At 44.7% G+C, this 26,395-nt stretch overlaps 2 protein-coding genes across 4 annotated transcripts in view; one reads left to right on the top strand and one right to left on the bottom strand.

The window, feature by feature from the left end:
- Positions 1-21,496, top strand: part of XPO5 (exportin 5) — a 50,313-nt gene extending 28,817 nt beyond the window's left edge. For both annotated transcript variants that reach the window (XM_014782678.2, XM_014782677.2), the window contains 12 exons: positions 10,973-11,073; positions 12,799-12,895; positions 14,333-14,469; positions 15,194-15,291; positions 16,057-16,103; positions 16,536-16,633; positions 17,265-17,327; positions 18,135-18,217; positions 18,951-19,058; positions 19,193-19,330; positions 19,527-19,691; positions 19,866-21,496. In XM_014782678.2, the coding sequence (XP_014638164.1) occupies positions 10,973-11,073; positions 12,799-12,895; positions 14,333-14,469; positions 15,194-15,291; positions 16,057-16,103; positions 16,536-16,633; positions 17,265-17,327; positions 18,135-18,217; positions 18,951-19,058; positions 19,193-19,330; positions 19,527-19,691; positions 19,866-20,003 (1,273 nt within the window). In that variant the 3' untranslated portion in view covers positions 20,004-21,496. The remainder of the gene's footprint in view (positions 1-10,972; positions 11,074-12,798; positions 12,896-14,332; positions 14,470-15,193; positions 15,292-16,056; positions 16,104-16,535; positions 16,634-17,264; positions 17,328-18,134; positions 18,218-18,950; positions 19,059-19,192; positions 19,331-19,526; positions 19,692-19,865) is intronic.
- A 602-nt stretch (positions 21,497-22,098) lies between these two features.
- Positions 22,099-26,384, bottom strand: POLR1C (RNA polymerase I and III subunit C). Of its 2 annotated transcripts, XM_004424090.3 has the most exons (9): positions 26,258-26,384; positions 26,063-26,134; positions 24,519-24,626; positions 24,132-24,264; positions 23,723-23,842; positions 23,480-23,632; positions 23,148-23,297; positions 22,915-23,031; positions 22,099-22,774 (listed from the first exon to the last, which is right to left on the bottom strand). In XM_004424090.3, the coding sequence occupies exons 1-9, from the start codon at positions 26,324-26,326 to the stop codon at positions 22,656-22,658; spliced, it is 1,041 nt and encodes a 346-aa protein (XP_004424147.1). In that variant the 5' UTR covers positions 26,327-26,384; the 3' UTR covers positions 22,099-22,655. The 2 variants fall into 2 exon arrangements, with proteins under 2 accessions (XP_004424147.1, XP_087294778.1); XM_087438652.1 differs by lacking the exons at positions 26,063-26,134; positions 26,258-26,384 and adding an exon at positions 25,374-25,750.
- Between the last annotated feature and the right edge of the window lie 11 nt (positions 26,385-26,395).

Here is a 26,395-nt window from a genome sequence, read left to right as displayed (position 1 = left end):
AAAGTGTCAGAGCTGCACTGTTCAATATGGTAGCCACTAGCCACACGTGGCTGGGTATTGAGCCAGCCAAGTGATGTAATGTGGCTAGTCTGAATTGACATAAGCTGTAAGTGTAAAATACACATCACATTTCGAAAACTTAGTACAAAAAAGAATGCAAAATATTAATAATTTTTTATATTGATAACATGTTGAAATGAATTTTTGATGCATTGGGTTACATAAAATATAATTAATTTAATATGTTTCTTTTCACTTTTTAAGTTTGGCTGACTAGAAAATTTTAAATGGCTTATGTGGCTTACATTGTATTTCTATTGGACAGTGTTGTTCCTAGTGGGTTGGATGGAGGACAGATGTGGGGAGCAGAATTCTCTGGTTCTCGAAAGGTACATTCTTATCGTCTGTTTAGAATGATAACAGCTTTTTGGTTAACTTAAGTTTGTTACATTGTTTCCATAAATTTTCTATATATTTTGTTGAAATCTTTATATGTGTAAAATCTTGTTTTGCATAGTGATTATACTCTTAGCTGGTGATACTAAGAATATTTCAGGTAGGTACAGATGGTACAAAACTTACAACTTTTATTATCTGATTGTCATTTTCTTTGCCAAGCAATAACTAGTGCCTCTTAACATGGAAGCACAGAGCTCTGACTTGCAAGTGTGTCACGAAAGGTGATATTTCAGGAGCCTGAATATTACTAGGGGTTGTAGATGTCTTTGCTTGTGACCACCTGACCTGGAGTCAGAGGTATTGGAGCGGTATGTAGTCTGAGTCCTCCTGTCACTGCTTGTGAGTTAGAGGTGCACCCACCATGGTGCCATCTCCTTGAGGAGGAGAGGAGACTATAAAGAATACAAGATTCTGTTGTAGCATCAGGAATATTTGACATAATGATGCTTTAACCCTTCTGTTTTTTTAATTATATCTTGAGGTCACAATCACACTTCATTAAAGAATACAAAACAGATAGCTCGTCTGCTCCCTGTCAAACTTAAGACTATGAATTTCTGGGCCGGCCCCGTGGCTTGGTGGTTAAGTGCGTGCGCTCCGCTGCTGGCGGCCCGGGTTCAGATCCCGGACGCGGACTGACGCACTGCTTCTCTGGCCATGCTGAGGCCATGTCCCACGTACAGCAACTAGAAGGATGTGCAGCTATGACATACAACTATCTGCTGGGGCTTTAGAGGGAAAAAAAAAAAAGACTATGAATTTCTTCTAAGGAAGAACTGATTTTATCAGAAATCATTTTGTGGTGTTAGACATCTTCCCAGACAACCAAGAAAAACTTAATTCAGAAACTAAAAAGATGGCAAATTGTAGCTTTTAAAAGTAAATGGCACTTCTTACCAGTCTTTGGGCTCCACACAGCAGGAGGTAAAGGCTAAGGCAGAGTTGTGGGCAGCCTCACAGAATACGAGCACACTGAATCCAACAGCACGTTAAAATGATTATACACCATGACCAAGTAGGATTTATCCCAGAGATGTCAGAATGGTTCAACATATGAAAGTAAATCAGTGTAGTACACCATATTAAGAGAACAAAGGAAAAAACCCACACCATCATCTTAACTGACACAGAAAAAGCATTTGACAAAATCCAACACCCTTTCATGATAAAAACAATGAGCGAACTAGGACTACAAAGGAATTTCCTCAACATGAAAAATTATTTTTATGAAAAATCCATGGCTTACTTCATACTCAATGGTGGAAGGTGCAAAGCTTTCCCCCTACCAATAGCAACAAGACAAGGATGCCCACTTTCACCACTGCTATTCAACATTGGGTACTGGAAGTCCAAGACAGAGCAATCAGGCAAGAAAAAGAAATAAAGGCATCCAAATTGGCAAAGAAGTAAAACTATCTCTATTCACAAATGACAGAAAATCCCCAAAAAAACACAAAAAAATTACTACTGCTAATAAAACAAATTCAGCAAAGTTACAGGATACAAGATCAACAGACAGAAATCAGTTGTGTTTCTATACACCAGCAATGAATGATTCCAAAAGAAAATTAAGAAAATAATTCCATTTATAATAGCATTCAAAAGAATAAAGTACTTAGGAATAAATATAACCAAGGATGTGAAAGACTTACACACTGAAAACTATAAAACATTCCTGAAGTTAAAGACAACCTAAATAAATAGAAAGCCATCCTATATTCATGAATTGAAAGATTTAATTTTGTTAAGATGGCATACTACCCAAAGCACTCTAGAGATTGAATGCAATCCGTATTGAAATTCCAGTGACCTTTTTTGCGGAAGTGGAAAAGCTGATCCTTCGATTCATACGGAATTGCAAGAGGCCTCCAAAAGCCAAAACTATCTTGAAAAAGAATAACGTTGGGGGATGCAAACTTCTCAGTTTCAAAACTTACTATAAAGCTACAGTAATCAAAATAGTTTGGTACTGGCATAAGGATAGACGTATAGAAAAAGACCACCCATTCAGGGCCGGCCCCATGGCTTAGCAGTGAAGTGTGCGCGCTCTGCTACTGGCGGCCCGGGTTTGCATCCCGGGGGCATACCAACGCACCGCTTCTCCGGCCATGCTGAGGCCGCGTCCCACATACAGCAACTAGAAGAATGTGCAACTATGACATACAACTATCTACTGGGGCTTTGGGGGAAAAAAGGAGGAGGATTGGCAATAGATGTTAGCTCAGAGCCAGTCTTCCTCAGCAAAAAGAGGGGGATTAGCATGGATGTTAGCTCAGGGCTGATCTTCCTCACAAAAAAAAAAAAAAAAAGACAACCCATTCAGAACATGGGCAAAGACTTGAATAGACATTTCTCCAAAGAAAATATACAAATGGCCAACAAACCCATGAAGAGATGTTCAGCACCATTAGTCATTAGGGAAGTGCAAATCAAAAACCATAATGAGGGCTGACCCCGTGGCTTAGCAGTTAAGTGCACGCACTCCGCTGCTGGCAGCCTGGGTTCGGATCCCGGGCACGCACCGACACACCGCTTGTCCAGCCATGCTGAGGCCGCATCCCACATACAGCAACTAGAAGGATGTGCAGCTATGACATACAACTATCTGCTGGGGCTTTGGGGGAATAAAATAAATAAAATTTCAAAAAAAAAAACAAACCATAATGAGATACCACTTCACAGCCAGTAGGATGGTTATAATAGATAATAATAATAAATAAATAAACCAAAATAACAGGTGTTGGCAAGGAAGTAGAGAAATTGGAACCTTTGTACATTGCTGGTAGGAATGTAATATGGTTCAACCACTGTGGAAAACAGTTTGGCAATTCCACTCCTATGTATATACCCAAAAGAATTGCCAACAGGTACTCAAACAAATACTTGTTAACTAATGTTTTAGTAGCACTGTATCCCAATAGCCAAATGATGGAAACAACCTAAATGTCCATCAGTGGATGAATGGGTGAACAAAATATGGTATAAACATACAATGGAATATTATTCAGCCACAAAAAGAAATGAAGTACTGATACACACTGTAATGTGGATGAACTTTGAAAACATTATGCTAAGTGAAAGAAGCCAGACAGAGAAGGCCACATATTGTATAATTCCATTTATATGAAATATCTATAATAGATAAATCCATAGAGACAAAAAATAAATTTGTGGAGACAAAAAATAAATTTGTGGTTGCCAGAAGCTGGGGGAAGGGAGAAATGGAGATTAACTGCTACTATTTAATGGGTACAGGGGTTTTTTGGAGAAGTGATAGAAATGTTTTGATAGAACTAGATAGTGGGTGGGCTGGCCCTGTGGCTTAGCGGTTAAGTGCGCGCGCTCCGCTGGTGGCGGCCCGTGTTCGGATCCCGGGCGTGCACTGACGCACCACTTCTCCAGCCATGCTGAGGCCGCATCCCACATACAGCAACTAGAAGGATGTGCAGCTATGACATACAACTATGTACTGGGGCTTGGGGAGGGGGGAAGAACTAGATAGTGGGTGGTTGCACAATATCGTGAATGTATTAAATACCACTGAATTGTATACTTTAAAATGGTTAATTTTATGTTACGTGAATTTTGCCTCAATAAAAAAAATTTTTAATAAAAATAAAGCTGGTTCTTTAAAAATATCAATAATAGCATTAGTAAATTTGAAAGCTTAAGAAAAAAATGATAGGGGCCAGCCTGGTGGCACAAGTGGTTAACTGCACACGCTCCACTTCAGCTGCCCAGGGTTCACAGGTTGGGATCTTGGGTGCGCATTGACGCACCGCTTGTCAAGCCACGCTGTGGCGTCGTCCCATATAAAGTAGAGGAAGATGGGCACGAATGTTAGCCCAGGGCCAATCTTCCTCAGAAAAAAGAGGAGGATTGGCAATGGATGTTAGCTCAGGGCTGATCTTCCTCACAAAACAAAAAAGATAATTTCCAGGGAAAATGTAACTTACTATAACTAACTTAAAAAGATAGAAAACCTAGGGGCTGGCCCCGTGGTTTAGTGGTTAGGTTCGTGCACTGTGCTTCAGTGGCCCGAGGTTCGAGGGTTTGGATCCTAGACGCAGGCCTATGCATCGCTTATCAAGCCATGCTGTGGCAGGTGTCCCACATATAAAGTAGAGGAATATGGGCACAGATGTTGGCCTAGGGCCAATTTTCTTCAACAAAAAGAGGAGGATTGGCAACAGATGTTATTAGCTCAGAGCTAATCTTCCTCACCAAAAAAAAAAAAAAAAAGAGAGAGAGCATATGGCTGGCTAAATCTAAACTATTTACTGTCTGACTCCTGGACTAGAAAATTAATCTGATACTGGTTTTTTTTAGTAGAAATCCTTTATAGGTGATGATGGGTTCAACACCATGGTAAAAGTGTCTACAAAGACTATTAGGGTATGTGTGACAGATCGATGTATGACAGAAGTAATACAAGTCAGTGAGAAAAAGATAAATTATTCAATGCATGGTGTAGGGACAATTGTCTTTCTATGGGAAGAAAAAATTGGATTCCTACCTGCCACTGTACACAAAAATAAATTTCAAATGGATTAAAACCCTGAAGGCAAAACTTCGAGGCAGTACTTATGGTATTAGAATAGTGAATTTCTTAAACAAGACACAAGAAGAACAAACCATAAGGTAGAGGTTGATAAGTTTGATTGCATTACAAGTAAAGCCCAGGAAAGCTGGCAGAGTAGAAAGCACCAGGATTGTATCTCCCTGCCTAGACAAGAAGTGCACTGGCAGAATCTGTCTGATGTGACTGTTTTGGAACTCTGGAATCTGTTGAAACCTTGCAACTTCCAGGGGAAAACTTACCAACAGTAAATTGTGGTTATTTTTGGTCAATATCAGCTCTTTAGCACAGTAGCAACTACCCATCGCCCACCCCCACTACCCATCCCTTGGCAGGCAGCTGTGCACATGTTCCTAGTGCAGCTTGCACACAGCTTGCAGGAGCCAGGATGGACAAAAAGGACCCTGTACTCCAAATATCGGAGATCTGTGCTTTAATCACTGATTGCTGCTTCTGATCACAGAGGCACCCATTGTCGTACCTTCCCACAGTGTTGCAAGCCTCTCCCCCTCTGACTGAAGTGACTTTCAGATTTAAGGAGCCAGTGCCCTTCCTCTCCTGTTTCATTGTTTGCTTTTTCCCCTTTTGGGAGCCAGACTTTAAAGACTAGTACATTCCAAAACAACTATTTATACAGGGAAAATTAGAAAGTATCTCTGTGTGCCCAGGGAAAGGCTCAGAAAAGACCTGAGAAGACATTAAGTTTACAGCTCAGGTGGATCTTTGGCACAGAGACAGCCAATCAAAAAATCAAAAGAACAAAAAAAAAAATCAAAAAACAGCAAATCCTGGGGAAGGGGGAGAATATGATTTTCAGAGTTACCACATTATTAGACTCAGATATCCAGTGTTCAGCAAAAAATCACAAGTATACAAAGAAACAGGAAAGTATGACTTATTCAAAGGAAAAAAGTCAACAGAAACTATCCCTGAAGAAGACCTAATGGTAGATATACTAGACAAAGACTTTAAAATAGCTATCTTAAAGATGCTGGAAGACCTAGAGGAAGATGTGAGGAAAGTCAAGAAAATGGTGTGGGGGCCGGCCCAGTGGAGCAAGTGGTTAAGTGCACGTGCTCTGCTGCAGCATCCCAGGGTTCGCCGGTTCAGATCCTGGGCAGACACTGACGCACCGCTTGGCAAGCCATGCTGTGGTGGTGTCCCATATAAAATGGAGGAAGATGGGCACGGATATTAGCCCAGGGCCAGTCTTCCTCAGCAAAAAAAGAGGAGGATTGGCAGATGTTAGCACAGGGCTGATCTTCCTCACATACACACATGCAAAAAAAGAAAATGATGTGTGAACAAAATGGAAATATAAATAAAGAGATAGAAAACCTAAAAACAAACCAAACAGAAATTCTGGGGCTGAAAAGTACAATAAGTAAAATGAAAAATTCACTAAAGGGATTCAAAGACAGATTTGAGCAGGCAGAAGAAAGAATCGGCGAATGTGAAATTATCGAGGCTGAGGAACAGAAAGAAAAAAGATTGAAGTGAACAGAGCCCAAGGGATGTGTGGGACACCATCAAGTGGAGTAACATATGAATTGTGGGAGTCCCAGAAGGAGAAGAGAGAGAAAGGGGCATAGAGAATATTTGAAGAAATAATGGCTGAAAACTTACCAAACTTGATGAAAGACTTAAACATTCAGGAATCTCATCAAACCCTGAGTAAGATGAACTCAAAGAGACCCACACCAAGACACATTATAATCAAACTTTCAAAAGACAGAATCTTGAAGGCAGCAAGAGACAAGTGAATCATCATATACAGGGGATCCTCAAAAAGATTTTCAGCAGATTTCTCTGAGGCCAGAAAATAGTAGGCTGATAGAGTGCTAAAAGAAAAAAAGAACTGTCAACCAAGAATCCTATATCTGGCAAAACTGTCTTTCAAAAGTGAGGGAGAAATGAAGACATTCTCAGATAAATAAAAGCTGAGGGAATTCATGACCACTAGACCTGACCTGAGAGAAATGCTCATGGGGGTCCTGCAAGGTGAAATAAAAGGACACTAGACAGTACCTCAAAGCTGTATGGAGAAATAAAGATCTTAATAAAGGTAAGTACATAGATAATTATAAAACCTAGTGTTATTGTAACAATGGTTTGTAACAGTACTTTTGTTTCGTTTCTACATGATTTAAGAGACTAATACATTTAAAGAAAAAAAACTGATAGTGTAAAAGCTAGTATTACTGTAACTTCGGCTTATAACTTCAAATCTTGTTTTCTACAAAATTTAGGAAACTGATGCATTTAAAAGAATTATTAGTTTACGTTTTGGGGCACACAGTGTATAAAGTAATTTTGTGACATCAGCAACTGAAAAGGGTGGGGACAGAGCTGTAAAGGAGCAGAGTTTTTGTATGTTATTGAAGTTAAGCTGGTGAAAATTCAAATTAGACTGTTACAGCTTTAGAACGTTACGTGTAATCCCCAGGGTAACCACAAAGAAAATAGCTATAGAATATACACAAAAGGAAATGAGAAAGGAATTTGAACATTACACTACAATAAATAAACTAGGGGCCGGCCCGGTGGCATAGAGGTTAAGTCTGCGTGCTCAGCTTCAGCCCACAGGTTTGGATCCCGGGCTCGGACTGACGCATCATTGTCAAGCCATGCTGTGGCGGTGTCCCATATAAAGTAGAGGAAGAGGGGCACAGATGTTAGCCCAGGGCCAATCTTCCTCAGCAAAAAGAAGAGGATTGGCAACGGATGTTAGTTCAGGGCTGATCTTCCTCACACAAAAAAATAAAATAGCATCAAAAACAAAATAAAATGCTTAGGAATTAACTTATTCAAGGAGATGAAAGACTTATACAATGAAAACTACAAAACATTGCTGAAAGAAATTAAAGAAGACATAAATAAATGGAAACACATCCCATGTTCATGGATTGGAAGACTTAATATTATTAAAATGTGAATACTACATTCACGTCCAGAAGGATCTAGACGATCTAAAAATCTCAATGACGTTTCTTTCAGAAATAGAAAAACCTGTCTTAAAATTCATATGGAATCTCAAGGCACCTAGGATACCCAAAACAATCTTGAAAAAGAAAAACAAAACTGGAGGACTCACACTTTCTATTATCAAAACCTCCTGCAAAGCTACAGTAATCAAAACAGTGTGGTAATGGCATAAAGACAGACATATAGACCAATGGAATAGAAAAGCCAGAAATAAACTCTCACATATATGGTCAAATGATTTTTGAGAAAGGTGCCAAGACTATTCAATGGGGAAAAGACAGTCTTTTCAGTAAATGGTGCTGGAAAAACTGGATATCCACATGCAAAAGAATGAAGTTGGACCCTCATCTAACACCGTATACAAAAATTAATTCAAAATGGATCTAGGACTTGAATGTTAAGACCTAAAACAAAACTCTTAAATCAGGGCAAAAGCTTCACAGCTTTGGATTTGGCGATGATTTCTTGGATATGACACCAAAGGCACAGGTAACAAAAGAAAAAATAGACAAATTGGATTTCGTGAAAATTCCTAAAATTTCGTGCATCAAAAGACACTACCCACAGAGTAAAATGGCAACCCACAGAATGGGAGAAATATTTGCAAATCATATATCTGATAAGAGATTAATAATCAGAATATACAGAGAAGTTCCAAAACTCAACAACAACAAAAAAACCCAATTTAAACATGGGCAAAGGACTTAAATAGACATTTCTCCAAAGAAGATAAAGGGATGTACATGGAAAGATGCTCTAAGTACATGAAAAGACACTCAACATCACGAATCATTAGAGAAGTGCAAATCAAAACTACAATGAGGTACCACTTCACATCCATTAGGATGGCTATAAAAAAAACAGAAAATAACAAGTATTGGTGAGGATGCAGAGAAATTAGAACCCTTGTGCACTGTTGGTGGGAAAGCAAAATGGTACAGCTGCTGTGGAAAACAGTATGGAGGTTCCTCAAAAGATTAAAAATAGAATTATCATATGATCCAGCAATTCCAGTTCTGGGTATATACTCAGAAGAATTGAAAACAGGGTCTTGAGGAGATAAATTTGTATACCCATGTTCATAGCAGCAGTATTCACAATAGCTAAAACATTGAAGCAACCCAAGTGGCCATTGATGGGGGAACGGATAAGCAAAATGTGGTGTATATACATATATATACACACACATAATGAAACATTATTCAGCCTTTAAAAGAAAAGAAATTCTGCAATATGCTACAATATAGATGAACCTTGAGGATATTATGTGAAGTGAAATAAGCCAGTCACAGAAAGACAAATACTGTATGATTCCACTTATATGTGATAATTAAAAGAGTAGTCAAGGGCCGGCCCCGTGGCTTAGCGGTTAAGTGCGCGCGCTCCGCTGCTGGCGGCCCGGGGTTCGGATCCCGGGCACGCACCGACGCACCGCTTCTCTGGCCATGCTGAGGCCGCGTCCCACATACAGCAACTAGAAGGATGTGCAGCTATGACATACAACTATCTACTGGGGCTTTGGGGGAAAAATAAATAAATAAAATTAAAAAAAAAAAAAAGAGTAGTCAAAATCATAGAGACAGAAAGTAGAATGGTGGTTGCCAGGGGCTAGGGGGATGGGGGAGTGGGAAATTATCGTTTAATGGGTATAGAGTTTGAGTTTTATAAGATGAAAATAGTCATGGGGGTGGATGGTGGTGGTGGTTGCACAACAGTGGGAGTGTATTTAATACCCCTGAACTGTACACTTAACAGTGGTAAGTTTTATATTATATTTATTTTATCACAGTAAAAAAAAGAAAGTAAAGCCTATTGCAAATGTCAGTATAAGCAAGTCAGGCCACAGACTGGGAGAAGGTATTTGCAGCCCATGAGTTGCAAAGGACCCAGTATCCAGTAATTCTACCTGTTTATGTCCACCACAGAGAAACTTTCAGACATGTACCCAAGGAGACCTCCATAGATAAAGCTCATTGCTGGGCTCTTTGTGCAAGCAAATAGTGGAGACAAACAATACCTCTCAGTAGGGACATGGGGAAATAAGCTGGAATTAACTTATTAAGTGGTGTCCTAAAAGGCGGTTTAAATGTGCGTACTAGTGAGTGTACATGGTTAGATTTAAAAAACAATGTTAACGTTTTTGTTTTTAATAAGCATGGTCTAAAATGATCTGTTCAGTGTGCATCTTAAATATTTACCCTTGCCTGATATCTTTTATATTCTGTAATTTTCTGTATATTTGAAATGTTTTATCATTAACTTTTAAAAGAAAAACAGGCAGGTGTGCTCTCTGGCTGTAGATTGTTCAGTGGTGCAGTTCTTGTGGGCAGGAGGGGCCACTGTGGACGGCAGGTAGATCAGGTCCGTAGTCAGTGCTCCTTAGTCACACAAAGCCAGTAACTGCTCAGGTAAGTCATTTTGGTGGGGGACACACGCACATGCTGGGAATTGTGAGTGTTCCTCTCGGAGGCTGAACAACTGTCAGGGCATTGGAGGGTCCCAGCTCTTGGAATGGAGACAAAACATCTGAAAAATGGCGGCATATTCCTCCCTGCCCTGAGTTCCTGCCTGAGAATCCACAGTGCCCCTGACACTTCATCCTGTGTCACTGGCGGGCAGAAAACTGGGAGTGCCAGGCACGTGTCAGGGTTAAAAGAGTTTTGCTTTCTAGCTTCAGACTATGATGTTGTCTGGCTATCTCAGGATGTGGTTCTTGTCCTGATTGCTATTAGGTTTGTATACTATGCAGCTAAATAGCTTCAAGCCTATTCCCTTTTCCAGGGAGACATTTACATGTTTATACCTTCTTTTCTTTCCCCTGCTGGGAGTAGTGTTCATAGGGAGATCTGTTTCTATGTAAGTGTAGTATCACTGATTACAAGGTGAAACCTACACTTGCCTTCTGCGGCAGACTAGGAAAAGTTCACAGAGCATCCTTGTTTCTTTCAGAACTCACAATACTTTATATGCACCAGAAATGCTAGCCAAAATGGCGGAGCCTTTCACAAAGGCTCTGGATATGCTTGAAGCGGAAAAATCTGCTATTTTAGGTAAGAAATCTAACCTTTTGTTTTCTTGAAGTTCACCTTATCTCTTGGGCTCCTCAAGCAGCTTCCCTGTGCCTTGTGTCACCTCCTTGTCCTCACCTTGACCACCTGTTTGTTCAGAAATATATGGAGTTCCTACACACTGTCTAGGAACAAGTGCGTTTACTTCGTTACCTTAGCGTACAGAGAAGGTCTTCAGAGGCAGTTTCTCCCCCTGCCCACATTAACCCCTCCAGGTAGTAGTGTGTTTGAGAGCCTTTAGATTATAAATAAACTATGGTTTTTTGGCCTGAAGAATATTAGCATACTTTCCTGTCTTTCATATATGAAAAAAAAAGTATGAAAACAATTAAGCTTAAATAGCTTTAATGAGTACAATATTATGTATATTATCAAAATTTTTAAAAGAATAGATTCTAAGCCAGGTTTCCCATTTGTTACCTTGATTAGAATGTTGCTTTAAGTCATATTTCCCATTAGCAAATAACTGTGCAATCATAATTGTGATATATGCTGTGAAGGAAAGTGGCTGTGAGTGTGGTTATTGGGAGACCTAACCCAGTCTTGGAGAGGAGTCAGAAGAGTGCCTCCCAGTGGAGACTTAGAGGATGAGTAGGAGCCTACCAGGGTGGGGGCAAGAGGAGATGCTGAGTATTCTGGGCAAACAGAATGGCAGGTACAAGATCCCGAGGCCTGCAGGAAAGAGCTTCATATGTCCAGGGAGTAGAGAGGGGTGACTCATGTGGCTGGAACACAGAGAGCAAGGCAGTGGTTAGAAGTTAGAGCTAGAGACGTCCAGAGTTGTCTCAACCTTATCCCAATCTTTGAAGCTTCATGCTGGCTCACCATCACAGCCCCCTCAGTATCTCTTCGTTCCAGCCATAACCTCTGCCTGGGCGTGGCCATGATTAAGCAATCCAGTGAGCATTCCTCAGCTGTGACATTAATGAAAGGAAGGGTGTTGGTTTGCCTCTCCAGAGCTCATGTCCTTCTGTCTTGGCCTGCACAGACCTGGGCCATTCCTTTGGCACCATTACACTTAAGGTCCATGTTGCAGACACCAGTAAAAGTAGAACTTCCAAGAAATGTCTTGCCATTAATATAAAAAGTAGGTGTTGCTTCATAATCCATTCCCCTCCCCCCTATTCAGTTATTCAAATTAAGCCAGGAACTCCCGCTATAGAAGTAAATGGTCAACCAAAACATACTAGAATGGACAAACAATTCCCTCTGGCAGCTTCCAGCCATGAGCAAGACTTGACTTGCTCTGATTAGAAGTATAGATCTTTTAAGGCAGTTGTTATACTGAGGTAAGTGGGTTTCATTTTGATCTACTACACATCTTGGGCTTTTACATAAAGTTTTGCTTGAAAAAGAGGTTCCACAACGTAAAAAGGGATGAGGGGCATCCGCTTGTTGTATGGAGAGATCATTTTGAGCTGTCATTGTGTGTTTTGGTACAAGTCCCATCAGGAGAAACCCAGGCAGAAGTTGGAGTGGCCAGGTCTACTCTGAAGTTCTGGGTACTTCAGTAGCCTTCACCTTTCCCTGCCAAGACAGTGCAGCGGTCACCTGTAGGGGAGCCCTTAGCACCTCCAACTGGCCAGCTGCTTTCATTTATAGTCCCCTCACCCCCCACCCCCAAACCACACCTGCCTGCTGCAGGGTGTTGGCAGGTGAGACTCTGGGCAGTGAAGCAGCATGTTCCTGACCTGTCTTTCTCTGTAGGATTACCTCAGCCTCTCCTGGAACTGAATGACTATCCTGTCTACAAAACAGTCTTGGAAAGAATGCAGCGTTTCTTCAGCACCCTCTATGAAAACTGGTAAGGAACCAGTGCTGCCTCTCCCTGTTCTCCTAGATATGCATTACATAGGAATGGCCATGAGTTGGACTTTCAATCTAGAATTCTAGTATACAGGTAAGATGAGGTAAGAATTTGACAGGAAACTAATGATTCTAGTGTCACATCAAAATGAACAGACTGCTTTCTTGCATTTGCTTTTTTATAATTGTCATAGGTGCGTCAGTCCTAGCCATGACTTGATATTTTATGCCCAACTTGTCTGTTATATTCTGTAATTTTCTGTATGTTTGAAATGTTTTACAATTAACTTTTAAAAGAAAAATAGGTAGGTGTGTTCTCCATTACGTAAAATGATGAGACCAAAATAGAAAATCTAGTGGTGGGAATGCATTTTCTAAGATCCCTCACTCCTTGTGGCTGCTTTTCATGGGACGCTGGAAGGTAGTTGGCCAGATTTTGTCTTTGGGTCCTGGGTGCAGGATGGGGAGGTAGCTGGCGCTCCTGTATTCCGCCACACCCAGGGCATTGGCCTCACTAACCCAGTGCTCCTCTAATGAGCCAAGCTAGTGAGAAATGCTCCATTGTAAATCCGCATTACTTATGAAGTTCCTGGGTACCAACTTCTGTCTTTAAAAAGATGCTGAGGGCCAGTGCCGTGGCTTAGCCATTGGGTGCGTGCGCTCCACTGCTGGCAGCCCGGGTTTGGAACCCCGGGCCGCACCGACGCACCACATCTCCAGCCATACTGGGGCCGCGTCCCACATACAGCAGCTGGAGGCATGTGCAACTGTGGCATGCAGCTGTTTACTGGGGCTTTGGGGAAAAAAAGGAGGAGGATTGGCAAGGGATGTTGGTTCAGAGCTGGTCTTCCTCAGCAAAAAAAAAAAAAAAAAAAAAGGAGGATTAGCATGGATGTTGGCTTGGGGCTGATCTTGCTCAAAAAAAAAAAAAGATGCTGAATCTGCTATCAAGAAGTGTCCTTAGGGGCCAGCCCGGTGGCGCAAGTGGTTAAGTGCACACACTCCACTGTGGCGGCCCGGGGTTCGCTGGTTCGGATCCCGGGTGCACACCGACGCACCGCTTGTCAAGCCATGCTGTGGCGGCATCCCATATAAAGTGGAGGAAGATGGGCATGGATGTTAGCCCAGGGCCAGTCTTCCTTAGCAAAAAGAGGAGGATTGGCAGATGTTAGCTCAGGACCGAGCTTCCTCACAAAAAAAAAAAAGAAGAAGTGTCCTTAAAAGTGGGGGGTGGGGGGAGGTGTTATTTTCACTTTTGATAAAAGATTAAGTCCACATCTTTGAAGTAGACTGATGAAGCTAAAGTTCTCTTAGGGAGTAAATACAATTGCTTTTCTAACTGAGAGGTCTTATCATAGACTAGAAATTCCCGGGGTAGCCAGGGTTGGCAATAACAGATGTTGGATTTGTCATTGCCCATGATTTTCCCTTACAGTTTTCATATCCTAGGGAAGGCAGGCCCTTCCATGCAGCAGGACTTCTACACCGTGGAACACCTTGCTACCCAGCTCCTCAGCTCGGCCTTCGTCAACTTGAACAATATTCCTGACTACCGACTCAGACCCATGCTTCATATCCTTTCAAAAGTCCCTAGATAACCCAAAGGGCCAGAAGATTGAAGACAGGAACAGTTCACAGGCACCAGAGGAGGCAGAGCTGAGCTGTGTGGAATAGATGGAATCATTTTTCTAAGTGTATAATAACCACATTACAAGGACAGGAAGATGGAAGTAAATAGCAGGAAAAACACGAAGGCAGTCCAGGGGGGTCCTGAAAAGCTCTTTCTCCTTAGGGGTAAATCTTTACCATCCCACTTCTTAGAAATAGGAAAGATGAAGCTTTTATCCCTTTTCTATGTTTTGTCAGGTGCTTCCTCTTTGAAAAGGCACTCATACTTCATTCTCATTTGGACTTTTTTTAAATGTTTTTATGAGTGTCTTTCTTCCCTGAAGTTATATTGTAAGGAGAATGGTAAAGGAGAGTTTACAATATTATAAGGGTGTCCCTCCTATTTTTTTCTTCCCTATTTTCAGGCAACCCAGTGCCCATAACGTGCAGCCTGGTAGAAAAGACAGTTCAACTAAAAATATAATAGAGTTGAGTATCCATGCAGCTTCAGATTTTCGGAAAAGAGGTTGAAGATTTTTGCCTTTTAACACAGGATGTTCTTGGTATCTTGCAAGTCCTTTGGGGGTTGACTCTGCCCAAGGGAGCAACCTGCTGCCTGGCAGGTTTCCAGCCTGGCAGGTGAGGGGTGCGTACTCTTGTGCTAAAACTTCTTAACGTGCTGTGGCATGGGTCTTTGTGAAGCCTCTGGTGCTCTTCTGTCCCCCGGAGCACTATGAAGCCCTGGTGTCTCCCATCCTTGGACCTCTCTTCACCTACCTCCACATGGTAAGAGATCGGTCAGAAAGGGCAGCAGATAGGACTTGGCAAAAGTCCTATCCACAGAGTAAAAAGGCAACCCACAGAATGGGAGAAATATTTGCAAATCATATATCTGATAAGGGATTAATATTCAGAATATATAGAGTGACTTCCAAAACTCAACAACAAAAATGATTCAAAAATGGGCAATGGACTTGAATAGACAGACATTCACAGAGGAAGGATGGCCTCTCATGAGTTTTGCAAGTCAGGAGCTCCTGAGAGTGTTGTCTCCTAGCCCTGCCAGGATGGCTGTGCAGCCACCCCCCCCCCCAGCAGACTATCCTTGCTGCAGTGGATTGAGCAGCCCCGCAAGAACCAAACTGGTTCAATTGCCCACACAGTGGTTCAATTGCATCTATAGGCTCAGATTCTGCTACTAGCCTCCCGTTAACTGAAGGGGAATCATGGGGGGGTACTCCCCCTGGGTCTGTTTCTCTGACTATGGAATTAAGCAGGGGGACCAGCTGGGTGGAGAACAGGTGTGTCCAGAGAGACCCAGAAATTCTAAAATGTTGTTGACCGTTTCCAAGCAAAGTAGTGTTTAATATGCTGCCCTCATCATGGGTGTGGGAGAGGTTACAGAAACCGTATCTGGTAGGGTCTCCCAAGGCTCTGTCATTGAAGTCTGGAATCATCATTGTCTAATTCTAACCATGAAATGGACCTTAGATGTTATCTGTTCCAACCTTCTCCCCAGTACTAGTGTTTATTTCCTTTTTGTTTTCTCAGAGGCTTTCCCAAAAATGGCAAGTCATCAACCAGAGGAGCCTGCTTTGGTAAGGAACATCTCTTCTTGCTGGATGAGCTGGCAGCCACTTTTGGGGTGGGAGATGGAAGAGGGTGGCAGGGGAGGATTCTGCCATCCAGGGCTCGAACAGCAGTAGGTTATAGTCATTCTCGGCCTAGACGGTAGATGGCTTGTCTATGACCGTTAGGCAGACTCAGATGAAGCGCTCATAGGGGCAATCTTCAGCTGCCTTAGGAAGATGGTGAGACATCCGTACCCACTTAGGATTTTGATCCAGTACCCTCTGTCCAAATGGATATAGTCATAAGTAATAATATCCCTCAGTGGATCATTACTATCCATTCCCAACATTTGCATAGAATGTAGGCCAGAAGGAAGCCAGGAGAAGGAGGTGGGCACAGAGGGTCTGGTTAGGGTCACTTTGCACTCCCATGCAACTGGGCCCCCTGGTTTTCTGCAGTGGAGAAGATGAGACTGCAGATGAAAATCCCGAGTCTCAAGAGATGCTGGAGGAACAACTGGTGAGGATGTTAACCCGAGAAGTCATGGACCTAATCAGTAAGTGGAATGTGGGAATCCAGGGTAGTAGAGAAGAATTTTTCTGGAAAAAGTACTGGTCACCCAGCCCCATTATAAGGCATGTTTGCAGCGATACTGACAGATTGATAAGAAATAATTAACTAGATAGAAACTAGGTAGTCCTTAAATCAACCAAGGGCATTTTATGAATTGTGAAGTGAATTGTAGTTGTTCATACTAAGGCCAGATTATGAGGAAATGTCTAAAATAGCAGAAGGAATTTGGATTAATGGTAGGAATAACTTCCTAGCTTTGTCTAAATAGGGAAAAATTTTAATTCTTGGAAATGAAGGTGGTTAATTTTCTTTTTTATGTTTTGGTCATTTCATTTGTTTGAGATCCACAGTAGACCAGGGATGTGTCAGGCATCCTCTCCTCGTCACTTACTCTCAGAGAATTCTGTAATCTTCCTCCAGTTAATTGAACTTGAAGAGGAACCAGAACACAGTCTGGTCGAATGCCTCTTTTTCCTCTGATGAAGCTGATTTTGTGCCTGGACAGTACCCCACCTCCCCCTCCTCACCTGCCCAGAGTCCGTTTGGGATCCATTGGCCTGAGGTGGCTGTTGTCTGGCCGTAGTAAGCCCAGTAACCCTGCTTTCTTGCTCTAGCGGTGTGCTGTGTTTCAAAGAAAGGTGCTGACCACGGTACTGCTCCCCCTGCAGATGGAGATGGTAAGTGAGCCTGTTGCATGGCCCTCGGAGGTCTGCCCTCAGGCTCCTAAATATTGTCCCTTCTGTAACTAGCTCAGTTCCCATAGAAACTGTTTCCCTTGAAGCCTGGTGTGGGTAAGATGTTGTGTATCTAGCTTTGATCTGTGCTGGCCCTCTTGCTGTATTCCTCCAGCATACTCCTACCTCAGGGCCTTTGCACTTGCTGTTTCCTCTGTCTAGAAAGATTTTTCTCCCAACTGTATATGTGCCTATCCCCTTGCTTCATTCAGGTTTCTGCTCAAATGTCACCTCCAAGAGGTCTTCCATGACCAACTTGTCAAAAACAGCAATCCCAGCCACTCTGCATTCTTCCTCTGCTCTAGTTTTCTTCATAGCACTTATCACTGCCTAGCATTGTTTTATTTATATATCCATTTATTACTTGTCTCCCTCACTAGAATGTAGACTCCAATCAGGGAAGGGACTTAGTCCTGTTCCTGTTATAACCTAGTAACTAAGTCAGTGCCTGCTGCCGCGGGTCCACAAATATTTGTTCAGCGACAAAAGATCCTCAGCATTTGCAGCTTTTTAAGTAACTGTCCAGAAAATCCCGTGTTCCCCACTGTTTGCCAGGTGTACAGCTAGATGCGTCTCTAGATCTGCCGTGGCCAGGGCACCCTGTTATGAGGCTGGGGGCTGTCCCAGTCCTGCTCAACCACCAGTCAGCCCAGGATACTCAACTGTCCTTTACTTTGGGCTTCTGTCAGAACAGGATATTCTTCTCTGTTCTGGAAGGATGGAGCTTAACATTCTGCTCTCTGCTTGCAGATGAAGAGATGATGGCCACAGAGGTGGCCCCCTCAGCCATGGCGGAGCTTACGGACCTGGGCAAATGTCTGATGAAGCATGAGGTGGGTGGAAAGCAGGTGATGTTTCCCTCCTTTCCTGGCCGGGGAGCCAGCTTCTGTTTTTCTCACTGTGATTCCGTCAGAAAAGTTTTTTGGGTAATACTCCTTTATATGAGTTAAGTTCCTGTTCCTAAAGCCCCCCGAAAATGGGGGAAAGCGCAAGGCCATGGGTCTCCCGTGCTGGCGTGGGCAAAGGCTCTCAGGAAAACACAGGCACACTGATGCCAGTTCCTGGAGTGCAGCCTCCCCTGGGCCTGAGCTCTCTCTCCTTCCTGCACACAGGTTTTCTCTTCTATGTTGGTTTTTTTTCCTTTTTTTTTTTTTTTTTTTTGGTGAGGAAGACTAGCCCTAAGCTAACATCTGTTGCCAATCCTCCTCGTTTTGCTGAGGAAGATTGGCCCTGGGCTAACATCCATGCCCATCTTCCTCTACTTTATATAGGACGCCGCCACAGCATGGCTCAATGAGCAGTGTGTCGGGTCCGCACCCGGGATCTGAACCTGCGAACCCTGGGCCACTGAAGTGTAGCACGTGAATTTAACCGCTATGCCACCAGGACGGCCTCTGATTTTTCTTTTTGACTGCCTGATATACGTAGAGAGAAGTAAACTCATTTCTCTTCAGTAGCTGCTGTTATCATTTTCCTGCTTACCTATTAAAACTCCAGCTCCTGATGCATAATACTCAGAAAACTGCGCTTGTTTTCTCATTATAATCCTTCATCCTCTTTCGTTAGGATGTTTGTACAGCGCTATTAATTACTGCCTTCAATTCCCTGGCCTGGAAGGATACTCTGTCCTGCCAGAGGACAACCACACAGCTCTGCTGGCCTCTCCTCAAACAAGTACGGTTATTCACCCCTTCTCACCCCTTTTGAAAAGTCTGGGTCATGAGGATTGACTGACTCAGTTGGGAGATTGGGGTGCTGGGCCGGCCCTTCAGAGTCCACTTTGGCCCTGAGCACAGCTGTCTCCCCAGGTGCTATCAGGGACGCTGCTGGCAGACGCCGTTACGTGGCTTTTCACCAGTGTGCTAAAGGGCTTACAGACACACGGGCAGCACGACGGCTGCATGGCTTCCCTGGTCCACCTGGCCTTCCAGATATATGAGGCGCTGGTGAGTGGAAAAGGCAAGGGGGCAGGGGGGCTGTGGCTTCACCGTCACAGCCTGCTCCCAGTCATTTGGGCCTTATCCTAAATGGAGGCAGCTGCGAAGTTGCTAGAGATGCCCCTGCGAGGTGGGTGTGGCAGGGATTGGCAAAGGTGGCAGGGCCCAAACCCACACCGTTGAGTGGGTGCATCCCCATTCTCAGCGCCCTAGGTACCTGGAGATAAGAGCTGTGATGGAACAGATTCCTGAAATACAGAAGGACTCTCTGGACCAGTTTGACTGCAAGCTTTTGAACCCCTCTCTGCAGAAGGTGGCTGACAAGCGTCGGAAGGACCAGTTCAAACGCCTCATTGCGGGTTGCATCGGGGTAGGTCATGCCCCTTCCTTAGTGCTCTCAGCCACCCCTGCAGTCTTCCTCGACCATGCGTACAGACAAACCAGAAAGCACCTATAGCCACTGGCCGTTACGGTGGGTAATGGTCTTTAAAACAACCCACTATTCAGGGCCCAGCATTAGTTCTCTCTCATTTGTTTTCCACAGAAACCCTTGGGAGAGCAGTTCCGAAAGGAAGTTCACATTAAGAATCTTCCCTCGCTTTTCAAAAAAACAAAGCCAATGCTGGAGACAGAGGTGCTGGACAACGAGGAGGGCAGCCTGGCCACCATCTTTGAACCCTGAATCAAGCTTTTGGGCATCCTTCCTCGGCCTTTATTGTCATCTCTTCCCCTTCGTAGCTAATGTCCAGGCCCCTCTCCACTGCCACCTCACTTTCCACCATTGTCAGCCTGGAGAAAGCTCCAGGTCTGGAGCTGGAGAGAGTGGGCCCTGTGCAGGGCCGGAAGTCATTATACTAAAGTATCAAGTATCAAGAAAGGGAGTCAGGGCTTACACCATTCTGTCTGCATCTCCCAGGTAGCTCCCATTCTACTTGGAGTTTTGGCTTTTCCAAGAGAGAAAAGCTAGAGCAGAGTGGCTCCTGCCCCCGTGCAACCATATGCCTGTGCAGTGGGAACAAGGGGCGCTGTCCCCGACACTGCGACTAGCCAGGCTTACGGCGAGGGCTCAGCCCTGAACTACTTGTGCCAGAGTTTCTCCTGGACCATTGCAGTCCCCCTGAGCCCCCTTGCTGCTGGGCTGGCAGGGAACCTTCCCATCCCCCAGGGACATGTCTGGGTCAGGTGCCTAATGCTGAAGTGAATTTGGCCAGTTCCCTCTCTTTGTTTTGAGCAAGAATCTGGCTACCTGATGGGATCCCACGGTACAGGCAACTGCTAAGCTCTGGACATGAGCAAGTGTAGCACCTTCAGGGACAGGCTGGGCCAGGGTCTGTAGTGCTCTCTAATGTCCCCCTTCCATGACCGACCCCTCAGTGTGGTTTCCTCAGCCCCAGGGTCCACTCAGGCACAAGAGCCACAGTACCCTATCTAGTGTCACATGATGCCACTGGCATCTAAGGATAATGCAGACCAGCTAGGCTACATCTGTGACAAGCAGCTAGCAAAGCCACCTGGTCTCTTCTCCTAGACTAGCTGAGTCCAGGTGCCTTCAAAAATCCCATGGTCTTTCAGGTCCCTGGTCACTTCTCTCATGGGCCATTTCCAAAAGAAAATATGCCTTCCCATCACAACCTGTGAGTCTCCATTCTAGAGGTCACTGGACAGCCCTGTAAGCAGAGGGGACATGGATGTGGAACCCTAGCCTTGAGATCGTTGCTGGCCATAGTCAGGCTTAATGCCTCCAGAAACCATATAGTATGTCTGAGTTCTGCACAAAAACAGGCCTATCACTGATCCAATCCGCTGACAAGAGGGTTTCAGTGAGGACTGAGTGGAGTGGCGTGGACCGAAGCTACAGCTGTGAGCTGGTGCGGGTTGGGTAGGGAAGAGGCGAAGCTGGGGAAACAGGACTTGGAGTCCCGTGTATCTGTTCTGCGGCACAGACTTGCCCCACACCCTTTTTCTGGGTGGTGCTCTGGGCTTCTTCCTGTCAACTGTGAAGGCTTTCTTAACGCATGTTTCCCTCCAGACTTGATGCTGCCTACTCCTCTGGTTGGGGCTGTGGAGGGCATAGTTGTATTTATTGTGTTGTAATATTTTTAACATCCTGTGACTTCATGCTAGAAGTTTTCTATTGTTTATAGAACCTTTTGTAGAAACATTAACTCTAAAGCACATCTGCATGTCAGTAAAAATCTCAATTTCCTACAGAAGGGCCCCAGCTGCCTCTTTCAAACCAGTGGCATACTCCAGGGTCAATGTTCCTTGTGAGCATCCTGCTAAGGGGACTGCGCAGGAAGAAGCGTGACTGATGGGCCTGCTCCGTCAAGTGTTCTGAAGTAGTATGCCAGCTAGAAAAAGGTTTCTATTCCTGACACCTAGACCAGGCAGCCCATACCGTTCTCACAGTGGTCACTGGTGGCCTCTGGACCTGACTGAGAGACTGTCCAAAGGGAACTGCTGTTCTTCCTCATGTGGCCCAATAGCAATGTGACTTGACTGCTATAAGCCACCTTTTTTCCAACAGGAACTTCCTCTGGTAATAATCCAGGAGACAGTGGATTACAGTGGCACACAATGTTTTTCTAGGGTCTGGCTGTGCCCCCCAGAAACCACCTCAATTTGGCATTTCTCATGAGGCGTCAGAGGGTCTTAGCCCTGACCCACAGTGACATTTGAGCCCAGTGTTCCAAATTGCTAAATAATACCAAGCCTGTTCTTAGGTGAGGCCCCATTTTTGGGGGCCAAAACTCAAGAAGTGGTCTCTGACAAAAGGCTTTTTGAATGTGAATTTATTTACATTAACACCTTACAAAGGCATAAAAGTCACGTTTTGTGGTACACTTAACAAAATGTATTGACTGAAAATAAAGCCGTAATTGTCCCAGAAAAACTGAGGACCCCTAGTCACACTGGGCTCTCTACAGCACTCCTGTGGGGGCAAGTTAGAATCCAGAATCTTGGGCTGGCCCCGTGGCTTAGCGGTTAAGTGCGCATGCTCCGCTATTGGCGGCCCTGGTTCGGATCCCGGGTGCACACCGACGCACTGCCTCTCCAGCCATGCTGAGGCTGCATCCCACATAGAGCAGCTAGAAGGATGTGGAACTATGACATACAACTATCTAGTGGGGCTTTGGGTGGGGGGGGGGGGAAGAGGACTGGCAATAGATGTTAGCTCAGAGCCGGTCTTCCTCAGCAAAAAGAGGAGGATTAGCATGGGTGTTAGTTCAGGGCTGATCTTCCTCACAAAAAAAAAAAAAAAAAATCCAGAATCTTCAGTTGGCCTCAGGAGCAAGCCTGCAAGCCCAGCCATGCCATAAGTCCAGTGTAAACTTCAGTCCATCTGAACCGCATCTAGTTCATCCAAGAACCGCCGGCACTTCCCCATCAGTACCTTGATGGCTTCACTCACCAGCACATCTGGTGGCAACACCCCTGTTGACTCGACAGAGACTGGGGACCAAAGAGACACTTTAGCCCAGGCAGGGCCTGCAAAAGCTCCTGTGTAAGTTATTGCCCGATTCCACGTCTGGACTCTGCAAGGAAGCTGCAGTACCGAAGACCTGCCCCCCGCCCCCCAGCTTGATACTCACAGATATAATGGTCCCGGACCCGAGCCAGCCGTACAACCTTCTTGAACTTCTCATGCCGGAAGACTTCCCTGCTAAAGGTATCTAGCCGGGGATTGGCAACTCTGGCCACCTTTTTACCTAATGAAAACAAACTATGTTATAAATACGTGAGCCCAGAGCTTTTATTTCTCTGTGCTACCTTCAAAAAATACATACTTGAGGTCCTGACCTGAACGGCATCCCAAAAACCATACCTTGGACTTCCTGCAGCTCAATAACACCAGGTGAAAAGCAACGGCTCAGCTCCTCAGCTGCGTCCCCTTCCACCGGCTCAAGCAGGGCGATATCTGGCAGGAGCCTGTAACTGGCTGTTGCCACAGGTGAAAACTTGGCATGATCTTTGCCTGGAGGGAAGAGAGAAATCAGAGCCTGTAAGAAACCCTTCTTCACGTTCCCTAAGCCACTAACAGCAAAGGCCCACTGGCTTTCTGCCTGTCAGGGACACCTCAGCAGAGTACCTCAGTCACACGTGGCCCCACTGTAACTGAACTGCCCTCCTGCCCAGGGCAGCCCATACAGTTCTTACCAATGCCTTTGACACAGTGCATGAGCAAGTCAATCTCCTGGCCAGGCCGCAGCTGAGCAATGAGGATATCATCATGCACTGGTCGGATAGTGCCCTCCGGGAAGAGGTCAGCCTGGTTTCCCAGGGGCACCCATGTCATGTGCCTGGTGTACACTGGGGGGAGAAGCACATCAGAAGACCTCAGTCCCTAAAACTAGCACCCACCAACAGGTGGGCCTTCTCCCTCTCCCTACCACTCCTCACCTTTGTGGTTCACATAGAGTTCATTGGGGTCAGAGGAATCTTTAGCAGCATGGGGGTTCCGAGTACACCTGACTTGCAGCCGAAACTGCAGAGTATCTATCTCTGTGCCTTCTTCATCTCCTGCAGAAAGGGGGGAGGTGGCAGCTCTTAAAGAACTAGTCAACGTTTGAGTGCTAGACACCATACTGAGTGTGTTGTTTACATTTCTCATTTAATCCTCTTGACAAACTGAGGAAGGCAAGGGCAAGTGTTCTCAGAGGTAACAACTGATGTACCAAAAGATGAGTAACTTGCCCAAGGTCATGCAGTAGTCAATCCAGGATTTGAACACAGGCAGTCTGATTCCAGAATCTACTTCACAGGCAAGCTGCTTGCCTTTTCCCAAAATTTCACTTTCTCAAACACTCACCTTGGTTCCGATATTCAAAAAGACGGGGATCAGCATGAATGGGAATGAGCCCCAAGCGATGAGCGAGGATCTCATCCTGGACAATGGACGTGTTGTTGTACACCAGGACCTTTTCCACAGCCATGGTTGGTACCTGCCCAAGAAATAAGAATCATCTACAAAGATCTCATAGACTCCCCATGTACTCCCCGCCTCCTGACATAGGGAGATGGGAGAGACCTCTTCCTAGAAGAATGCTTGATAAAAAGTTTTCAAAGAATGAGGAGGAATGCTCAGCAATATTACAGGAAAAATAAAGAGGAGGGGTGGCTTGAGATAATTCTCCAAGCGAGGCCATGGCACTGTTTCCCCTCACAAGTCCACCCTTGCCACCATGCCCACCGATACCTCGGCTAGCAGAATGCGTCGAAAAGCATTGGCTATGGCTGCGTCGATTCCCACCATGTCAAACTCCAATGAGTTTTCATCCATGTGTACCACATCCACACGGAAATTCTAAAAGGACAGGAAAAGCACTAAATGAAGTCTGTTCTCTATAGAACAGGGTACCTACCCTCTGGACCTTCCTCTCAACGTTTTAACATTCTCTCTCATCCAAAAACCTCCCTTGGCCCAGATGTCCCTCATTAGATGTTCCTTTCTCCTCCAATCCTTTATTAGTTTCTTGAAAAGTCTTCCTGTTTTTACCTTTCATTCATTTAAAACCCTCTGCCATATGGCTTCCAGCCAGTCCATCCACGGAGGCTATTCTACTAAAGAACAGGCTTCCATGTGACACTACTTAACCCTTATCTTACTAGACTCCTCTGCTGCATTTGGCATTGTTGCTAGAATCTCCCTATTTTCAAACTACTGCCTTGATTTCTGAGCACCAGTCTTCTGGTTCTCTTCCTTCTTTTTCCGATGAATCCTAAATTCACTATCTTCCACCCACCCCATAAATGTTACTATTTCCCAGGTTTTTGTCTCTCTCCAGAGTGACCTGACCACACTCATGGTTTTAGCAACTATCTGTACTAACAACTCCTCACATTATATCTCACTTCTGATCTCATTTCAAACATATATTCTACTAGCCTGCTAGACTTCTCCACATGCAGGAAACGGAACGCATCATCATTCCCCTCCCCCAGACCCATTTCTCATCAGTAAAGGACACCACCATCCATCAAAGCAGTTCCCCGAGCTAGATCATCTCACGCTCCCCCTCACAGCCCATATCAAAGCAATCACCAAACTTACCTTCTCTCTCTCCTTTGCTCTATTTCCGTGATGATAATCTTAGTTCATGCCTTCAACCTCAGCTCCCTATACAATTCTATCACAAATCTGCCTGCCCCATACGATGATCCTCAGATTCATTCTCTCCCAACCATTAAAGTTGCAAATCTTATCAGCTCTACTTAAGAGCTCTTCAAAAGCTCCTTATTCCTATGCACGCCGGCCCGCTTTACATTCTAGCAATAATTAACTGCTTGGACGTAGCCGGAGCACAGCTCACAAAGGCCTTTATAATTCAGCTTCTGTTCTTAGTCCTTCCTCATCCTTCGCTGTCGTCAGCTTCCACTCACCGTTTAAGGCTCAATTCAGATGTCATCTCCTTCAGTAAGAAAATCATTCATACCTCTGCCCCCTTTCCCATTCTAGATTAAGTGCCTCTGTGGGATACCCCTCACCCCACCCCCAATCTTCCTTACTGCCATTCACCGCTTTTACCACATCATACTGGAATCATTTGTTTACGCGCGCTCTTTTCCAACAAGACTGAACTTCTTGTTCGCAAAAGAGGGCAGAAACCGTGTACACGGAGTGCCTAGCACACTGCTCAATAAACGTTTCATGAACGGAGCGAACCCCCAAGGGCACCTTGTAAGGGAGGGGCTGCTCACATCACACGGTCCGTTCCTCATACCCTCTCCGGCCCCACCCACCTTCTCGAAGTGGTCCTGGTCCCAGGCATCATCATAGCCGGAATAGTTACCGGGAAAGTTGGTGGTATGAACCTAGGGCAAAGAGACGAGTCTGCTGCGAAGGGGCAGCGAGCCCAAGTCTGTCCCCACACCGATCCAAACTCATCCCTGTCTCGCTCTCATTTCTCCTCCCGAGGTCAAGGGCACAGGGCTTACATTGCGAACCCCGAACTCCCCTAGAACCACGCGGCTCCGCATCTCTTCCACCGCCTGCGCCGCCGCCATCTTCAACCTCTGCACGTGACTAGAGCAGCAAACTGACGCGTGCGTTCTAGTCGCCCTCCTCCGTCTCCG

Source organism: Ceratotherium simum, chromosome 13, assembly GCF_057802395.1.
Source record: "Ceratotherium simum simum isolate JZ-2026a chromosome 13, ASM5780239v1, whole genome shotgun sequence".
NCBI classification, from domain to species: Eukaryota; Metazoa; Chordata; class Mammalia; order Perissodactyla; family Rhinocerotidae; genus Ceratotherium; species Ceratotherium simum.
This window is presented reverse-complemented; position numbering and strand designations above follow the sequence as displayed.